Here is a 17,867-nt window from a genome sequence, read left to right as displayed (position 1 = left end):
TCAAGACCTGCAGGAAGAGGTAAGATTACTACTAGTAGACTTTAGCAAAATGCAGCTTTTGATCAACTGGGCCAGAGCAGCAATAAAGAGTTACCGATTAGTGGAAGAAAATCAACTTTGAGCTTGGGTTTTAACTATCTTGGCTGTCGGGAGCAATCAATTACATAGACTCGTCAAGCTTCAAGAAGAAGAAGGAAAGAAAGAAAGAAAGAAAGAAAGAAAGAAAGAAAATGAATATTGGCAATTGAAGATGCTACTAAATCATCGGAATCTTGTTCTTCTTTTATTGATTTCCATTCTTGCCATAAGAGCAGCTGCTCACGCCTCCAACTCTTCTTGCAACCGATCCTGCGGCCATGGCCGGAGGAATCTACTTCCTTTCCCATTTGGATTCTCCGACGGTTGTGAAATTCATCTAAATTGCAGCGAAGATGGTGACATCCGGATCGGCGATTTTCGAGTACAGAGCGTCAACCCAGAGAGTATTGTGGTCAACATACTAGCTGAATGCAACCGTTCGATTGAACCCTTAAGACAGCTCTTCGGTCGGAACTACGCATTGACATGGAAAAATGGGCTATTGTTGTATCAGTGTCACCCTCACATCTCCGAGTGTGGGGTATCGTCGACGCTGGTGGAGTCTCATTTTGGGTGGAATACATGCCAACCCAAGAACGAGAATTTAAGCTGCCTCGCGAGCGAAAAGAGGAAGGATGATTTCATGACTTTCGAATACGTGAATCAGAGCCCCTGTAAATCCTTGTTCTCTACTGTATTCGTTGATTTGAATATGAACTCCTCGGTTTCGCTTGAGTTTCAGAAGGTGGAGCTCGGGTGGTGGTTGGAAGGGCTGTGTCAGTGTTCTCAAAATGCAAATTGTACAAAAGTTACTTCGTCTTACGACGGAAAACCAGGATTCCGGTGCCGCTGCTACGATGGATTCGAGGGAGATGGGTTCAAGGCCGGACTTGGTTGCCGGAAAGGTAATTTTCCGATCGCCGGAATTTAATTTTGTTTGCAACCTGGATTGTACTTATCCCTTCTAACCATTTTCGTTTATAAAAAAAAAAAAAAACAGTTCCTTCCAGTTGCAACCCTTTAAAGTACATGTCTGGCCAATGTGGAGGAACCACAAGAGTTGCTGTTTTGATTGGAGGTATGTTTATTCTTCTTTACTTAATTTGAGCAAAATGATCAATAGCTATTTATTTGGTTACTTATTTAGACTGATTTTGGCACTCTTGCATTCATTCCAACTTCAACTTGTAAGTAAATCGTTGTAGTAAGATGTCAAGAAGATGAAATCCTCTCTTTTTATGGTTTATTAATTTCCAATTCCTAAAAAATGAAAAAAATTTCAATAAATGTAGCACCTAAAGAAACACTTAGAACAATTAGGCTCAGGGTTTTGGATGTTATATTATTCTGATATATGGTAATCTGTAGCAGTGACTGTTTGACTCAACTTGGCCATTCTCTGTTCTCTTAATTCTTCTAAGTTTGCGTTCATTGCACTGATATTGCTCAGCCCTGTGAGACAGATTGGCTTTCTCTTTTTCTTTGAGATGTGGTCAATTTAATAATTAAATCATTCTAGGTCATTTAACTAATGACCTTGGAATTAGTTCTTGAACCAGCTATGCATTTTCATTTTATTCCTTAAACTGTTTTACCTACTATAGTGGCCCTTGCTTGAAGCAATGATAAAAGGCTCAGGCTGCTAGGGCAAATGCCAAAGGTTAGGACTGACTCCAAACTCACCCTTCTGGCTCCAAAACCTTCATAGGTGGGACCAGGATTGGGTAATGGGCTAATGGCCCTTTTTTACTGTTTTACTTACCATATTGGAGATCTGTTCTGAGGGCCATTTCTGTACTGTTGTTTTGAATTATCAAATATTCTGTTTGGTCATCAGGGTTCACAGAGGAGAAGCATTTAGCATGGCATCGATGTCTAGTGAAAACTTATATACTCATGCAGATATATGCAAGAGTTTGTTCCCTCAAATATCTATAACTATTTACGGGAAAGGGAAAATGTTTAAAACTTTTCAGCAATAATGGGGCCAAACTGCTATATACTAGGATGGTGTTTGGTATCTCAAGATTCCCAAGTATGGTGCCCTCTGTTTTGAGTCTTTTGACCCACTTGGTCCTAACTACCAAGTATAATAAAAAATTAGTATTGATTCATTTCATTTTTTTTTCAAATATATTCTTAAAAATTTTCCAATATGACTTGCATTCCAAAGTAAGAAGGATCTCTTTTCTCAGGCATTGTTGCTGGAGCTATTCTAATGGCTGGTCTAGCTTTTATCTGCTACTTCATCCGACAGCGGTCCACTCTCTTGAGAACCCAAAAGAGCACCAAACGCTTACTTTCTGAAACTGCGGGCAACTGTAGCATTCCTTTCTATCCATACAAAGATATTGAGAAAGCCACAAATTGTTTCTCGGAGGAGAAAAGGCTGGGAACTGGTGCCTATGGAACAGTTTATGCAGGAAAACTCCACAATGAAGAGTCTGTTGCCATAAAAAAGATCAGACACCGGGATACTGACAGCATTGACCAGGTCATGAACGAGATCAAGCTTCTTTCATCCGTTAGCCACTCAAATCTCGTCCGCCTCTTAGGTTTCTGCATAGAGAGAGGTGAACAGATTCTTGTGTATGAATACATGCCAAATGGTACTCTATCTCAGCATCTACAGAGGGAGAGAGGAAAGGGTCTTCCTTGGAAAATTCGCCTCACCATTGCCACTGAAACTGCTCAAGCCATTGCCCATCTCCACTCTGCAATTAATCCACCAATATACCACAGGGACATCAAATCCAGCAACATCCTATTAGACTATAATTTCAACTCAAAAGTAGCTGACTTTGGTCTTTCCAGACTTGGTATGACAGAAATATCCCACATCTCTACGGCTCCTCAAGGGACACCAGGGTATCTTGATCCTCAATACCATCAGAACTTCCACCTTTCTGATAAAAGTGATGTTTACAGCTTTGGGGTTGTTCTTGTGGAGATTATAACTGCATTAAAAGTAGTGGACTTCTCCCGGCATCACAGCGAAGTGAATTTGGCTGCACTTGCCATTGACAAGATTGGAAAGGGTTGTGTAGATGAGATAATAGACCCATTCCTTGAGCCACATAGGGATGCTTGGACTCTTTCTTCTGTGCACAAAGTGGCAGAGTTGGCATTCAGATGTCTAGCATTTCATAGGGATATGAGGCCTTCTATGATGGAAGTTGCAGCTGAGCTAGAGAGCATCAGGCTCTGTGGCTGTGCTCCTCTCGAGGAGGGTATCTCCTTTGATTCATCATCTGAATCCACCTGCTCATCGCCTTGTAATGAAAGTGAAAAATCTCTAGGAGTAGATTTTAAAAAAGTCTGTTCAGGGGGTAGGAGATTGCTAGTGCCACAGAGGGATGAACATGTATTACAGATGGAAGTGAAGGATAGCTCCCCCGTTTCTGTGCAGGATCCATGGGTCAGTGAACAGAGCTCCCCTTCAACAAACAGCTTGTTGGGTCATGTATGTCAATAAGCTAAACCTCCCTTTTATGTGCTTACCTCCCTCTTTATTTTTTGTGTGAAAAAATGTAAGGTTTGTAGCCTAAAGAGTGAAACAATGTAGAAGCCATTATCAAAGAACTGAAAGTATAAAAAAAAACAAAGAATATATAGTAGAATTGCTGAAAGCTCTCTCTCTCTCTCCCCTGAAACCAGTGGATTTCATTAACGATAGAATGTTTCCCCCCAATTGCATCCTGAGTTCCTGCAGAACAGAACCTCAAAAAAGTTGCAAAAGCTCCCAAGCCATCATGGCTCATATCCTCTTTTACAGCGATTGTTGCACTCTCTCAATCGAATGTTGAGCAAAAAACTGAATTGTTCTTCATAGACAATATTATTAACTGATCTCTTTTGCTGGTTTTAATCCTTCACCGGAGAGACCCACAGTTCTCTCGAGATGTCTCTGTCTTACATTTCCTGCATAAACTCATTGTGCTCCAAACTTACAAGAGTTTCTGTCTGTCTCTTGACTGTTTGATCATAGTGGTACATTGTGCAGGTCTGGACCCTATACTATTCACAAACCAAATTTTGGGGTTCTACCTTGATCATGTGAGATTGGCAAATGATCAAATAAGATCACAGTTCCTTCTGATGTTGTCTTCATAAACAGGCTTTCCTTTGGAGGTTGAGTATAATTTTCTTTGGTAGACAACAACCTCCAGTTTAGGCTGGGCTTGGACTTACCTCGACCCGGCTATTAGGGCTGAAATGCTTATATATTACCATGGGCCAATGTGGGTTGGACCAATTTTAGCTGGCTCATACAGGCCAGCCTGGTGGAAGTCCATTCATATTATGGGCTTGGACCTATTCCATCGTCAAATATTTAATGGATAAACCTTCTTTATTTAAAAAGAAAAACAAATACATCTGATGGTATCACAAGCACAAGGCTGAAGAAGGCAGAAAAGAAAACAGTTTTTTCTTTAGGTCATGGAGTAGTTGTTGTTGAGGAGTTGGAAGGAGGGCAGACCTTGAGGCAATCAGACTGAGTGCCATAACAGATGCCAGAGCTATTACAACACCAACAATCAGTATACTCTATGAGACAGAATGATTTGGGGCATTGTGTCTTCACTTCAGCCTCCTTCAAGCTTGAAACCTCATCTCTGTTTGGATTCTCTCCGCCTGCCAATATTAATAAAGGAATGGAACAGAAAGTAAGAGATAGATAATTCGAAGTAGTACTTTTCATAGATATTCTGTATAACTCTTGATGATCTTCAATCCAGTATGTGATGTGCAAAATGTGAGAGAGGTTTTTATTATAAAACTAGGAGAAAGTTTTGTTTCACCATGCGGTGAAGGTTCACCACATCATCCTAAGTTTCACAAACCCGTGTAGGGTTTTAGTATGTTTCCCAAAATACCTTCCCTATGGATCTCTGATTCATGCTTCAATATAAAGGAAGCATGCGCCATCCTTGCATAGATTCTTTTATATATCCTTCTCACATAATAAACAATGGGGCTCACACACACACACATACTCTATCTCTCTCTTTTTGTTATTCTCACCATGTAGACCCCATATGGATGATACCATTTTCCAATCTCTCATTGATGTAGTGTGCATATTTCTTTTTGCACTGCCCTTATAGGAAACCCGGCCTCCCCCTAAAATCTATTGTTAATGTATGGGAGAGGGTTCCCTACACTGCCCAGGTTAATAAGAACACCTCTTTTGGAATCTGACAAAAGGGGAGGGACATTTATGATATATCGCCTCCTCACATCAAGTGTGTAATTTCATTTTTGAGCTGACGTTTTACAAAACTTTTTTCCCTTAATTTTTTTATCATACACGCCTTCTTCACAATAACTTGAAAGGATTATTTTAGGGCCATTATTACGATGTTCTATTATCAACATAAGTTCATGGAGTGTCTTAAGTGTCATGCCCCATTACTCCTGCCCTGTCATTTTCTTTTTTCTTTTTTGGATAGAAGCCCTGTCATTTTCTTTATATTATAATTGAACACGACTCTAGTGAAAAATAAATAAAAATTAGTTATCAGTGGCAAAGTTAGTTCAAGTTGTTAAAACTAATTAATGCCATTATCTCAATAATTTAGTGCCCTACTAATATTTTGATATAATTAATTGGAGATTGATAACGTTCACAGGGGTTGGTGAACCTTACAAGTTCACCACTTCCCTCTTGATAAGCATTTGATTGGCATTTCGATGGATCCATGTTTTAAAGGACGTTTCACTCATCTAATTCGTCAAATTTCAAATGAAAATGAGCATGTTAAGTACATGGATTAAAAGTGTCTCCAAAATTATCAAATTTTCAAACATAAGATAGACTGATCCATGTTCATCTTCTCATGTCACATAAAATTTTAGTGAGAAAGACCACTACCTGGGTGCGTGTGGTTCACTGCCCATGTGCCCAGACACAGGGGTGGGCGAAATAACCATTGTGTCCCAGGGAAAGATGAAGAATTCTTGGAATACAGCGGTCATTTCACTCGCTCCTGTGTCTAGGCGCAGGGCTGTACGTGCCCATGTAGAAGTTTGCTCTGTTGGGATAATCGGAAAAGAGATATTTAGGGTACTGACTACTGACAAAAATTTCCTATTTCTTGTAAGTTGTAACTATGTGAAACATGGCATGCTATAGGTGGCCAGGACTAAGCTTATCAATCAGTTCGGTTCTGGGTATTTAGTTCGGTCCAAAGGAGTGCTAATGTGAACCAAAACCAAATCGGATATAGTTTCCGTTCAGAATTTTGATATTCAAACTGAACCTATTTGTTCTTCTATGTATTCAGTCCTATTCGGTTCGTAACAACGATTCCAAAACTGGAACTGAATTTGAACCGAATTTATTTGGTTCTTACATTCTATAACAGAATTTGGACCGAATTTATTCGATGCGCCTTATTCCGCCAGGTTTCAATTACGTTTTTTTATTTTTAATATTCCTGATCCAATTTGACACCCTTAATTAGGTTGTGTGTGCATGTCCAATAGCCCGACTCTAAGATTTTCCCATTTAAATTTTAGGGAAAAATGTATCTAAGCCACCAACGTAGTGTAGTGTAACGTAACCTATCCCTACTCACATAATATCCTATGTTATTTTTTTGTCTCTCTTCTAAAAATGCATAAAAAATATATCTGCATAGGGTACAGATTTTCATCATCTCAAGTGCGATACATTGCTCAATGCACCACACTTAAGAATCCAACCGTAAAATCATGGATAGTGACGTCTTTTTATCCTTTCAAGTGTTGGGTGGACAGTTGAATTCTTAAGTATGATGCGTTGGGCCACACTTGAGAGGATAAATTTCCATAGGATACCTGAAAGCTTTGAGAACCCTTGCCCTTAATTTTATTAGCCCACTTCTCAAATTATTCGAATGAGGTGATGTCATAACTCAGTTTGGATTGAATCCTTTTGCCCACTATAAGAGCATCTAGTTGCTCCTAAAATATCTATCCAAAAAACAAAAAAGATGGTCCTAAAATATTTTTCCACCCCGAGAAAATGAGGGATTCTAAATACTTTGAGAAGATAGATTAATTTCAATATCTCTTACTTATCAAATGTGCATAAAAAAAATACTAAGTATTGAAGAAAAGAAAAAGAGATGAAAAGAGAGAGAAAACATTAAACCAACAGAAATTTTACTTACAGTCGTGAAGAGCAAAGATGGAGGTGAGGACGATAAAGATGAAAATCAGGAGCTTTGTGTTGAGCTTTGCCATGGATACTTGTTTTTCAGTATTTGATATTCATAAACTTGGGTGCCTTACCCTCTTATATATGTAATTCTATTGAAACAACCTTGATGATCCTTGTAGATTATTTTTTGATTTTCCAGGATTTCCGAGGATTATTTCCAATTAAGGTTGAAGATCCTAGTCGATTATTTTGTGATTTCCGGGGATTTCAAGGGATACTCATAAATGATGAGGATGGTGATTTCCAATCTTAAGAAAGAGAGAGGAAATTAAAAATATGGGACGAAATATGATTCTTAACGAAAATTATTATTGTCTAGGGTTTGCAAATTTCTTCCACGGTGAAATTACAATTACCATTGATGTGAAAGATTTTTTGTGATTATTTTTTGGGAGTGATGTACCAAATTACCTTCAACTAGTGAGATGATGATATATGAAAACATATGGATGAGGTCGACCCGAGCTAATCTAGCTCATCACACCTGTCTAAGGGTGTCAATCAATTCGGTTACATGTCTTGATGGTGTGATCCGAAATCGAATCGAGTCAGTTCTGGAAGTGGAAACCGAATCCAAATCTGCTTGGTTTGGTTCGGTTACAGTTCTATTCTGCTAGGCTGTCAATTGTTGTTGTCTTGCTGGTGTTCTCAATAAGGGTGTCAAAACCAAATCGAAACCGAAAATCAAACCCGAAATCGAGCCGAATCGAATTAATTCGGTTCAGATGTATGATAATTTAATTAGATTCGGTTTGGTTTCGGTTTCATGTCCAGACTCGTCGATTTGAACCAAAACCGAACTGAATACCCATTTATTCTCAAACCCTATATCTTTTAATATCTTTTGGGTAATTGATAATTAATAAAGTAAGTAAAGTAACTGTTATACCCGCACCCCGGATCATAATTAATTTTTATTTTTCCGTGACGTGTAGTTATCATCATCACGCGTATCTTGGTGAGTTTCTCACTAGTGGTCAAACCCAGCTACAAAATTATTGACCACGAGGCGGGTCAAGATTTGGACCGCCGGGCTATTTTAGTTGAGTTGGGAATATTCTATTTGTGGGTCCCACTTATTTAAGGGAGCGTGTGATGGGCTTATAATCCCATGGTGGATGGACCCATCCCCAAGTGGGTTCTTTTCTATTTGAAACCTGTGGGCAAACCCATTTAGTTAAGAGGCCCATTCAACTTGAGGGCCCATTTGACTCTATTTGACCCAAAGATGGGTTAACCCATTCCTTTACCCTAAATAAGACCATGGGTCAACCCATTAAGCCCTCTTGACCCATTTAACTTAAACTATCAATTTGGCCTAATGACCCATTTATCTTGGATCTACCCATTTAGCTATTTGACCCATTTAACTTAAAAGTACCTATTTAGCTATTTGACCCATTTAACTTAGAGGACCCAAGACCCATTTTCTATAAATAAGACAAAGGGGGGGGGGAGAAGTATTCATTTTCATTTCTTCTCCCATCTAACCTAAATCGTGGAGGAGAGAAAGAGGAGAGAAAGGAGAAAGAAGAAACAAGAAACAAGGAAAGAAGAAAGAAGGAAGGAGGAAAGGAGAAGGAGGAATGAAAAAAAAGTTTGGTTGAAGGCTTGGAGACCTCACCTTGTGGAGCCTCTACATGGAGCTTTTCTACATTGGGGAAGGTAAGCCATTGAAACCCACATCTCTTCTTCTATTTTGGATTTTAAAAGGGGTTGGGTAATGAGAGATTGACCTAGATCTCTCTTGGAACCAGGAAGTCGATGGAGCATTAAAGCCCAGCTATGGTGGAGTTATTTCACTCCATTATGAGCTCTAATGTAAGAGTTCTCATTGCCATTTGAGAGATTTAAGGTTGGACCTAATGAGCTTAGGATGGAGTTTCCTAGAAGTTCTTGTGCTTTAAAACCACTTGAAAATGGGGTCCTTGGAGGAATCCTTCGGATTTTGGACCGCTGTCATCATTATAAATTATTAAGCATGCTTGTGCATATTACATATTTTATATATGAATGTTATGATGTAAATTGGAGATGCTTTACTTTGATGGGTCTCGGTGCGGTGGGTGCTGGTCTTTGGAACCCCGGATAATATATATAATTATGAAGAAATTATCTTTGAATGTCATGTTGAATTTGTATGCGCCGTGCCGTCTTGGTAACCGGCACTAAACCAGATGAAAAGTTGATGCGCCGGATTACCTCTCGACGACGATAGGACTTGCATGTAGGCGTGGCTAGGATTTTACACCCTTATACTACGACCCTTACCAACAGGGGTTTAGGTGTTGGGTAATCGGTACAGGATTACGTGGAGGTGGGAGAGGCCGATCATGGTAGTATTGGTTATCGAGTGCGCCACTTGAGTGGTCTTGGAGGCTTCGATCGGCGTAGGTCCCGGGTGACAATTGAGGTTTCATTGTGGCGATAAGTTAAGTGACCCACAGTGTCTCCGAGTTGTCACGAAAGCATATACCTCGACTTAGTTGTGATGTTAGGTGGAAAATTTACTTAACATATGCATGCATCATTGGACTAGTAAACGGTATGTACCAAAATCAAAATGATAATATCTTTTTGGCTAATTTTGAGCTAATTTTGATGTGTTTTCTCTATGATTTTATTGATGTGTTTTCTTTTGGAATTATAATTTTGATATGTTTCTTTAAGATTTTATGAGCATTTATTTATATAAATGGAGTTCCTTGAAAACACAACAAAACAACAACAATGGATGATAGCTTATAAAAAATGGAACCGTATTATAATGTATTAAAATCCAAATTAGACCCAATTAGAACCATTTTTGAAACTGAATTAAAACCGAGACCAAACCGAACGAGGGTATTTGGTCGATTGTGAGTCCTAGACCCGACTTGGGTTTCGGTTCGATTTTGTCACACCCTCAAGGCATGGAACGAATCAATACGAAACCGAACCAATTAAGTTCTCAAGAAACTTCATTTGTATAAAAAAATACTCACAAAACCTGAAAGGTACAAAACATATTAATAATTAATAAATAAATAAGAATCCCAAGTAAATTCACCACTTTCAGATCTTATCTTTTAATTTATCCATCAATAAAATCTGAGAAACACATCAAAATTTTAGTTTCAAATGGAAAGGTAACACCATAAAAAATAAAAAGATCTAAGATTTTAGATTAAGTGTGGTATTCGGTTTGATTTCGATTGAAATAGGTGATTTATAAATTAAAACTGATATCGAATTAAATGCCCATATACCTGACCCAAACCGAACCGAATTTAATGCTCATATACCTTTGCTTTCCCCTCTCTTTCTAGCGTGTACATAGGAGACAAAAGTGAAAACGTGGTAGGGCACTCGTTTGTCAAATGCCCAAAAGTGATTCCCAAGACCCCACAACTCCACTCCCTACCAAAATAAAAATAATTGCCCAATTGGCCAATAGTGGATTTTTTTTTCTAACCATGATTATGTCATTTAATAAAAATTCTTATTATATTTGGTTGTTATGTTTTATAGATTTCACTCGTTTGTCAAAGGCCCAAAAGTGATTCCCAAGACCCCACAACTCCACTCCCTACCAAAATAAAAATCATTGCCCAATTAGTCAATAATGGATTTTTTTTTCTAACCATGATTATGTCATTTAATGTTATATTTTACAGGGTTATATATATATTTTCAAATTAAAGAGATTTAGTTGCAAAATAATGTAAATTTTAATTATAAATTTGGAGTATTTTGGAATTAATAAAACAACTATGTTTTCAAATTAAAGGGATTTGGTCAAAATAAAGTAAATTTTATTATAGATTTGGAATATTTTGAGTTAGTCATAAAATAATGTTAAGTAATGATTATAAAATTTTTTATTGGGAGAAAAAACGTTTCTTATTGGGTGCATGTGGTGCACTACCAGTGTGTCTAGACATACGGGCAGACGAAATGACCACAATGCCCGATGGAAAGATGGAATTTCCCAAGGGTACAATGGTCATTTTGCTCGCCCCTGTGTTTGGGGGTAGGGGCAGCATACCGCATTTGCCCGATGAAGAGGTGCAGCAATATGTGCAAAATTAATCTGAAATTAAAATAACAAAGAGAGAGAGAGAGAGAGAATGGAATTAAATCCTCTCTAATTCCCTAAAGGTGCAATGCGGTGTGGTTTGGGTCTGAAAGCTCAACACCTGGCAAGCGCGACATCCAATGGCATCAAGCTTGAGAAGAAAAAAAAACTGGTTCAATTGAGTTCGGACCGTTGGATGTCGTGCTTATCAGGTGTCGAGCTCTCAACTCCGAACTGCACCGGACTGCATCTTTAGGGGCTTGGAGAGGAATTTTTTCCAAATAGAATAGGGATTTGGCTTTATGGACAAAGCCGTCTTGGTTTGGGTGAGGAAGTCTACCTCATCTCTTGAGAGATATTTTAGAAATTCAATAGTCTCTTTTTGTATTTCGTTAGGTCTCTTCCTATAATAACCCCTACAACCATGTAAACGTACTCATCAGCCACGTCATGCATGTAACAAATTCCACCCTCCTTAAAATCGGTCTTGGCCTCAAGACCACTTTCTAAAAACTGAATTTTCATAAAATTTAAGTTACAAATAAAAATTAAAATAATTCCACCCCCGATCCCATATCTTGTTTGAAATTTGAGGGTTGAGATGCAATGTGCCACAGACAAATGAAAAACCTGATGAAAATCCTGTACGAACACATTACGTGTAAAGATAATTTGAAAAATAAAATAAGAAAAAGAAAGAAAGAGGAGAGAGAAAAAATAAGATAGGAGTTTGGCTTTACGGACGAAACCGCACGTCTTGGCTTGGGTGAGGAAGCCTACCTCATCTTTTGAGATATATTTTAGGAATTCAATAGTCTTATCTTCCATTTCAAATTAGTCTATTAAATAGCCAACGCCGAACAAATAGTTACTACTCCTAAAACTTCAATTACATCCCCAATTAATTATAGCAAATACCACAATTCCACGTCTGCTTAACCACTTGCATAGTTACATGGGCTTAACTACTTACAACTACACATGCTCATATTAGCACATAATACGAAATAAGGAGAAATTATTTCATGGGAAAAAGAACGCAACGTGGTCACGTGGCTTTTGTGCGCGGACACAGGAGTGCACAAAAGTACCACTCTCCCCCTCCATAAAATAAAAAACTGCATCTATGTTGATGTCCTTGTGTATGCTCTCATTGACCTCCACACTAGTGCAGACACTACACGACCAAACAACGATCTCTTGCCCTTATCTCATATTGTAGAAAGAATCTGCCTAGTTTCACGACTCCTAAGTGTTTCAGCAAATTTCCTACATAGGGTTTCGCTATAACTATGTAACGAGAGTTCTTTCTCTGTAATGAAAAATCTGAAAGAAGTGTAAGGAACGAACGACTATAACCCTATTCTCCACTGATTGTGAAACAGATCTCATCTCACCGTAGACGTAGGCAATCTTATCTAACCACGTAAATCCTTATGTGTATTGTGTGTTAGTTGTTTGTGTTTTCATTCTTCACTGCGTCGTGTTTGGTTCTAAACTAAGAAGGTTGTCATCATGATGAGCTCCCAAAGATTGCCACAGACAGGATTCAGAAGTTTCAATTGACGGCTTTGGCGAAGAGCTTTTTTGTCCCAGGGAGCACAACAACCGAGAGGACCTCGTAAGTGGGTTTCATGGGTCCTCTGGAAAAAAACAAAAAGGAAAACAATGTGGATCCAGTGCAAACATGTTGATGTTGCTAACACGGTGACGACGATGCTGCATCAGAAATCATTTTTCGCTCTTCCAAACGAACACCAGAAGGGCAATGGTGTTCCCAGCCATGGTTTAAAGGGTTGCATTGTATCGTTTCGTCTTGGTCGATACATATTGGTAATGCAGAGTATTGATACGATACAATGAGATATATCGATTTCTTTTTTCTTTCGAAGAAAAAAAGGTATCAATCAGTACTGCATTGTATCGGCTGAAACGATGCTATACGATACTCTCGATACGATTGATTTAGGGGTTAAAAGTTGAAACAAATTTGGAGTATCAGTACATATAGCATCGTATCAGCCGATATGACGTGATACAATGTGATACACACATTAAAAGGCACATGTGAATTTAGAATCGTGATTCCAGAAATCAGAAAACACTAACAACACCTTATACGGACAAGTTTTCACCCAAAACTTCAATTTTGTGACATCTTCTTTCAAATGTCATGATTGGGACTATGATTCTTTGCTGAAAAACGAATCAAATCAAAGAAACAAATTGCAATATTACTTATTTATATTGTTTTTTGCTTCAAAAATGTATTTCTATGTGTATCTTGACTATTTCCATACGTATATGTAAGGTGTGATATGTATCTCTTATATAATACGACATGATATGCCTCTTAAAATCACCCCACTGATACTATTAGTGATACCAATACTTTAAACCTTGATCCCAACTACTGACAATAGGGTATAGACGCTCCCCCTCCCCCCCCCCCCCCACTCGCTCTCCCCCATCTGCTTCACTCTCATACAGAGCTCCCGCAATTCTATAGCCCACAACCCCCCTTCTTGATCTTTGCAGCTCCTGCACGGAGCTCACCTGCAGCCCCCCGAAGTTTTCGTGTGAAAACTGGGTTTTTCTCATCCTCTCAACAGGAGTTTTTCTTTTGTGGCAGGAAAAAAAGTGTGATCTCCAAAGCAATTTCAAAGTTAAATTAAAAAATATCTCCCAAGTAATCCAAATGCCATGAAATTTTGGACAAGCAAGAAAAGCGTTCGTTCCTTTTTTGTCCTTTTCATGGCATCCAAACACAACCTAAACGTTTTGACACGAGAAGGATTTTTGCATGGTTTCAACTTTCAACAGATTATGGCATATTATGCCGTAGACAAACTCTCATAGTGGTCGATGGTATGAGTTCGCGAGTGTTTTTTTTTTTTTTTTTGGTGGTTGAATAGAGAGAGCTTTAGTGATCATGTGTGAAGACGAAGAAACCAAAAATTGAAAACTGACCAATCTATCGAACACATGATAAATATTGGCCGGTATGGGCCATGCGTGAGGACACGCAACTACCGTGTTACCTTAAATTCCACAAATACATTACAATTGACGTGAAAAATAATGATAATAATAATAGTAATAATAAAATTTTTATTATCTTAATTCCGCAAAAACAAAGGTCGTGTCTGGTGATCGGCCAACGGTCAATAAAATATCAATAAATTTTGCCTTATTATATTTTGGTAAATAATTTCTCATTATCCTATGTAAGATCAGTGTCGTTGAAACTTGAAAGTGTGATGTTTGTTTTTGAAAAGCCGTGGAAGTTTGGAACATTTCTTTAAGCTATTTAGAACACGTGACTCTACTACTGGAAGAGACTTCTCTACTACTTTCTTATTTATTTCCATTGGCATGGTTATTAGTCTACCCATTTTGCCTTGCCGGCCATCTGATCTTACAATTATTTAAGTCTCCGAACAGTTGAGATAGATCCAATCCACCATGAATCCTTCCTTCAGACTATAAATCTGTTACCCTCAAAACTGAAACCCATTCTCTCGTCTCCTCAAACTCCCATTTCACCAATAATCTCTACACTGAAGCAAAGAAAATGTCTACCACAGCCAAAGAACTCCTCCAGATTCGAGAAATCCCCGGTAGTTATGGTCTCCCGTTCGTCGGAGCTTTAAGAGATCGAATCGCCTATTTTTACACTCAAGGCCAAGACGAATTCTTCAGGTCTCGAATGCAAAAGTACCACTCCACAGTTTTCAGAGCCAACATGCCACCTGGTCCCTTCTTGGCCTCCAACCCTAACGTAATCGTTCTCCTTGACAACAAAAGCTTCCCTGTACTCTTCGACATCTCCAAGGTAGAGAAGAAAAATGTCTTAGACGGCACTTTCATGCCCTCCACTTCCTACACCGGCGGTTATCGTGTTTGCGCTTTCCTCGATCCCTCGGAACCCAAACACGCCCTTCTCAAACGTCTCTTCTTCTATTTCCTCGCGTCTCGTCATAAAAGATTCATTCCTGAGTTTCGATCCACACTGTCTGATGAACTCTTCCCACTTCTCGAAGATCAGATTTCCAGAAACGGAAAAGCTAACTTCAACACTCTCAGTGATTCCATGTCTTTCAATTTCGTATTTCGTTTGTTTTGCGATAAGAATCCATCCGTTACGAAGATCGGATCAGATGGACCGATACTTTTCGGAAAATGGCTGTTCTTCCAGCTTGCTCCTTTAATTACATTTGGCTTGACCAAAAAATTCCCAAATTTCATAGAAGATTTGCTGTTACACACATTCTCTCTCCCTTCCTTCCTCGTGAAATCTGATTACAAGAAGCTCTACAATTCCTTCTACGAATCGGCGACTCAGTTACTCGACGAAGCGGAAGCGATGGGACTGAAAAGAGACGAAGCATGTCATAATCTCGTTTTTCTTGCTGGGTTTAATGCGTTTGGAGGAATGAAGGCTTTATTTCCAGCTCTGATGAAGTGGGTCGGCTTAGCTGGAGAAAAGCTACACCAGCAGCTCGCAGATGAGATCAGAACCGTTGTTAGGTCGGAAGGAGGAGTGACTTTTTCGGCGATAGAGAAGATGCCGTTGACCAAATCGGTGGTATACGAAGCATTAAGGATCGAACCACCAGTGCCGTTTCAGTACGGGAAGGCGAAGCAAGATCTGGTGATAGAGAGCCATGACGGGGCGTTTAAGGTCAAGAAAGGAGAGATGCTATTTGGGTATCAGCCGTTTTCGACTAAGGATCGGAAGGTGTTTGAGGATCCAGAGGAGTTTGTGGGAAGTAGGTTTGTTGGAGAAGGAGAGAAGGTGTTGAAGTATGTTTACTGGTCTAACGGTCGTGAGACGGAAAGTCCGACGGAAGAGAACAAGCAGTGTCCAGGGAAGGATTTGGTGGTTCTGGTGTCGAGACTCATGCTTATAGAGTTCTTCCTACGTTATGATACGTTTACGGTTGATGTCGGGAAGCTGATGCTGGGGTCGCCGGTGACGGTGAAGTCGTTGACGTCGGCGAAGAGAAGCAGTTGAGGTTGTCACCGGTGGTTATAATCCTGTAATTCTCGTCTTCTCATTCGTCAGCATTACTACTGACCCCGTAATAGGGGTCATCGACTATCCTAGGAATACTTCCTTCTGTGGACCCCATTCGTAAGAGTCGTGTTTTTTTTTGGGTGGGTGTAGGAATTAAAAAAAGGGTAAAGTTGTGTCTTGAACTCTTGATTCTTTGTTTATTTTTGATGTATTGAGTCTTTGTTTATGGTTTTATACTTAGTGTATGATTTGGAAAAATGTGAAATAGCGATGAATTCCGAAATTGTAATCTTACTTTTTTACAGTTTTTAACACTAGGTGGGGGATGACAGAGGGGTTTGCACTTTGCAGTGGTCACAGAGAGGAACTATCTATGGCTACGATGAACAATTAAAAAATCAAATACTTGGAGTTATCTTTTACACCATCATAAATTTGTAAGGCCTTAGTGACCACGCAATGGCTGTTTTCTGCATAAAGGCTTGTAGCCTTATAGGTTACAGCAAGACGATTTACTGAAAGGATGCTGGATCTGCGGAGGGAGAAGAGATATATATTTTTTTTAAATGGCTCCAATTTTCTAGTGTACTTGGTAGGATGAGGTAGGGCTGCAATAAGGTCGGGTTGAACCGGACTTTATAGAACCCTAATCCAACCCTAAGTCCCCTTAGTTGAGCCCAGGCCTGACTCGTCCTTGACTTAGGGCCAAAAAAATCCAACCCTGAACCCCCTCAAGGTCGGGCCCGGCTGACCCTAATTGGCCCTGATCATGGGGAGGGGGAAGGAAATGCATGGGCTAGAATTTACCAAGGAGAAATTATCAATTTCGTAAAATAACACTGTAATAAAATGTATTATATCCCTTATTGTCTTCATATATAATATATTATATAACAAAATGTGAGTGACGTTTAAAATTTATAATATATATATATATTTTATAGTATGACTTAAAACAAGGTTGGGCTGGCCCGGGCCGAGCTTAGCCTGAGGCCTCAACCCTGACCTGACCAGACCTGACCCTGACTCAGGGCTAGGAATTTTCAGCCCTGACCCACCTTCAGAGCCAAATATCTCAACCCAAGCCCTATTCGGGTTCAGGGCGGGCTAGGGTGGGTTCGGGCTGACACGGCCAAACTTGCACCCCTAGCATGTGGTGTGTGGAAGCCTATTGCTACCGGGAGGGAGAGGTGTCAATGGTGTCGATTTCGGTTATTCGGTTTGGTTCAAGATATAAATATAGAAACCAAAATTGAACTGAGAATAGAAAAATTTTCAAAACCAAAACCAATTCTACTCTGTTAGGTTCGGTTTGTTAGTCGATTTTAATTTGATTTCATATTCGATTTAGATCCTATTTTAAGTGTTTGGGACTATTTTTTACATCTTCACCAATAAAAAGTTAAAAACCCTTACTTATTAGGATCATAGTCCTCCAAACTTTTTTCAAACACTTAAAAAAAATAGAATTTATCATCCACCTTTGATTTAAAAGATATATATAT

At 39.1% G+C, this 17,867-nt stretch overlaps 2 protein-coding genes across 2 annotated transcripts; both read left to right on the top strand.

The window, feature by feature from the left end:
- The first annotated feature begins 242 nt into the window (after positions 1-242).
- LOC122658184 (wall-associated receptor kinase-like 14) lies at positions 243-3,576 on the top strand. Its single transcript, XM_043853095.1, has 3 exons — positions 243-983; positions 1,079-1,156; positions 2,274-3,576. Exons 1-3 carry the CDS (start codon positions 251-253, stop codon positions 3,551-3,553), a joined length of 2,091 nt encoding a protein of 696 aa, XP_043709030.1. The 5' UTR covers positions 243-250; the 3' UTR covers positions 3,554-3,576.
- An 11,261-nt stretch (positions 3,577-14,837) lies between these two features.
- Positions 14,838-16,363, top strand: LOC122658185 (allene oxide synthase 1, chloroplastic-like). The gene has a single exon (XM_043853096.1). It carries the CDS (start codon positions 14,917-14,919, stop codon positions 16,357-16,359), a length of 1,443 nt encoding a protein of 480 aa, XP_043709031.1. The 5' UTR covers positions 14,838-14,916; the 3' UTR covers positions 16,360-16,363.
- Positions 16,364-17,867: the final 1,504 nt, after the last annotated feature.

The sequence above is a fragment of the Telopea speciosissima genome, chromosome 4 (genome assembly GCF_018873765.1).
Source record: "Telopea speciosissima isolate NSW1024214 ecotype Mountain lineage chromosome 4, Tspe_v1, whole genome shotgun sequence".
Taxonomy (NCBI): domain Eukaryota; kingdom Viridiplantae; phylum Streptophyta; class Magnoliopsida; order Proteales; family Proteaceae; genus Telopea; species Telopea speciosissima.
Note: the sequence above shows the minus strand (reverse complement) of the source record. Positions and strands in the feature narration are given on the sequence as shown.

Coding starts and splice junctions, on each gene's coding strand:
- LOC122658184 (XM_043853095.1), top strand. CDS start 251: ATGCTACTAAATCATCGGAATCTTGTTCTTCTTTTATTGATTTCCATT. Junction 984..1,078: donor CGGACTTGGTTGCCGGAAAG/GTAATTTTCCGA, acceptor AAAAAAAAACAG/TTCCTTCCAGTTGCAACCCT. Junction 1,157..2,273: donor AGTTGCTGTTTTGATTGGAG/GTATGTTTATTC, acceptor CTCTTTTCTCAG/GCATTGTTGCTGGAGCTATT.
- LOC122658185 (XM_043853096.1), top strand. CDS start 14,917: ATGTCTACCACAGCCAAAGAACTCCTCCAGATTCGAGAAATCCCCGGT.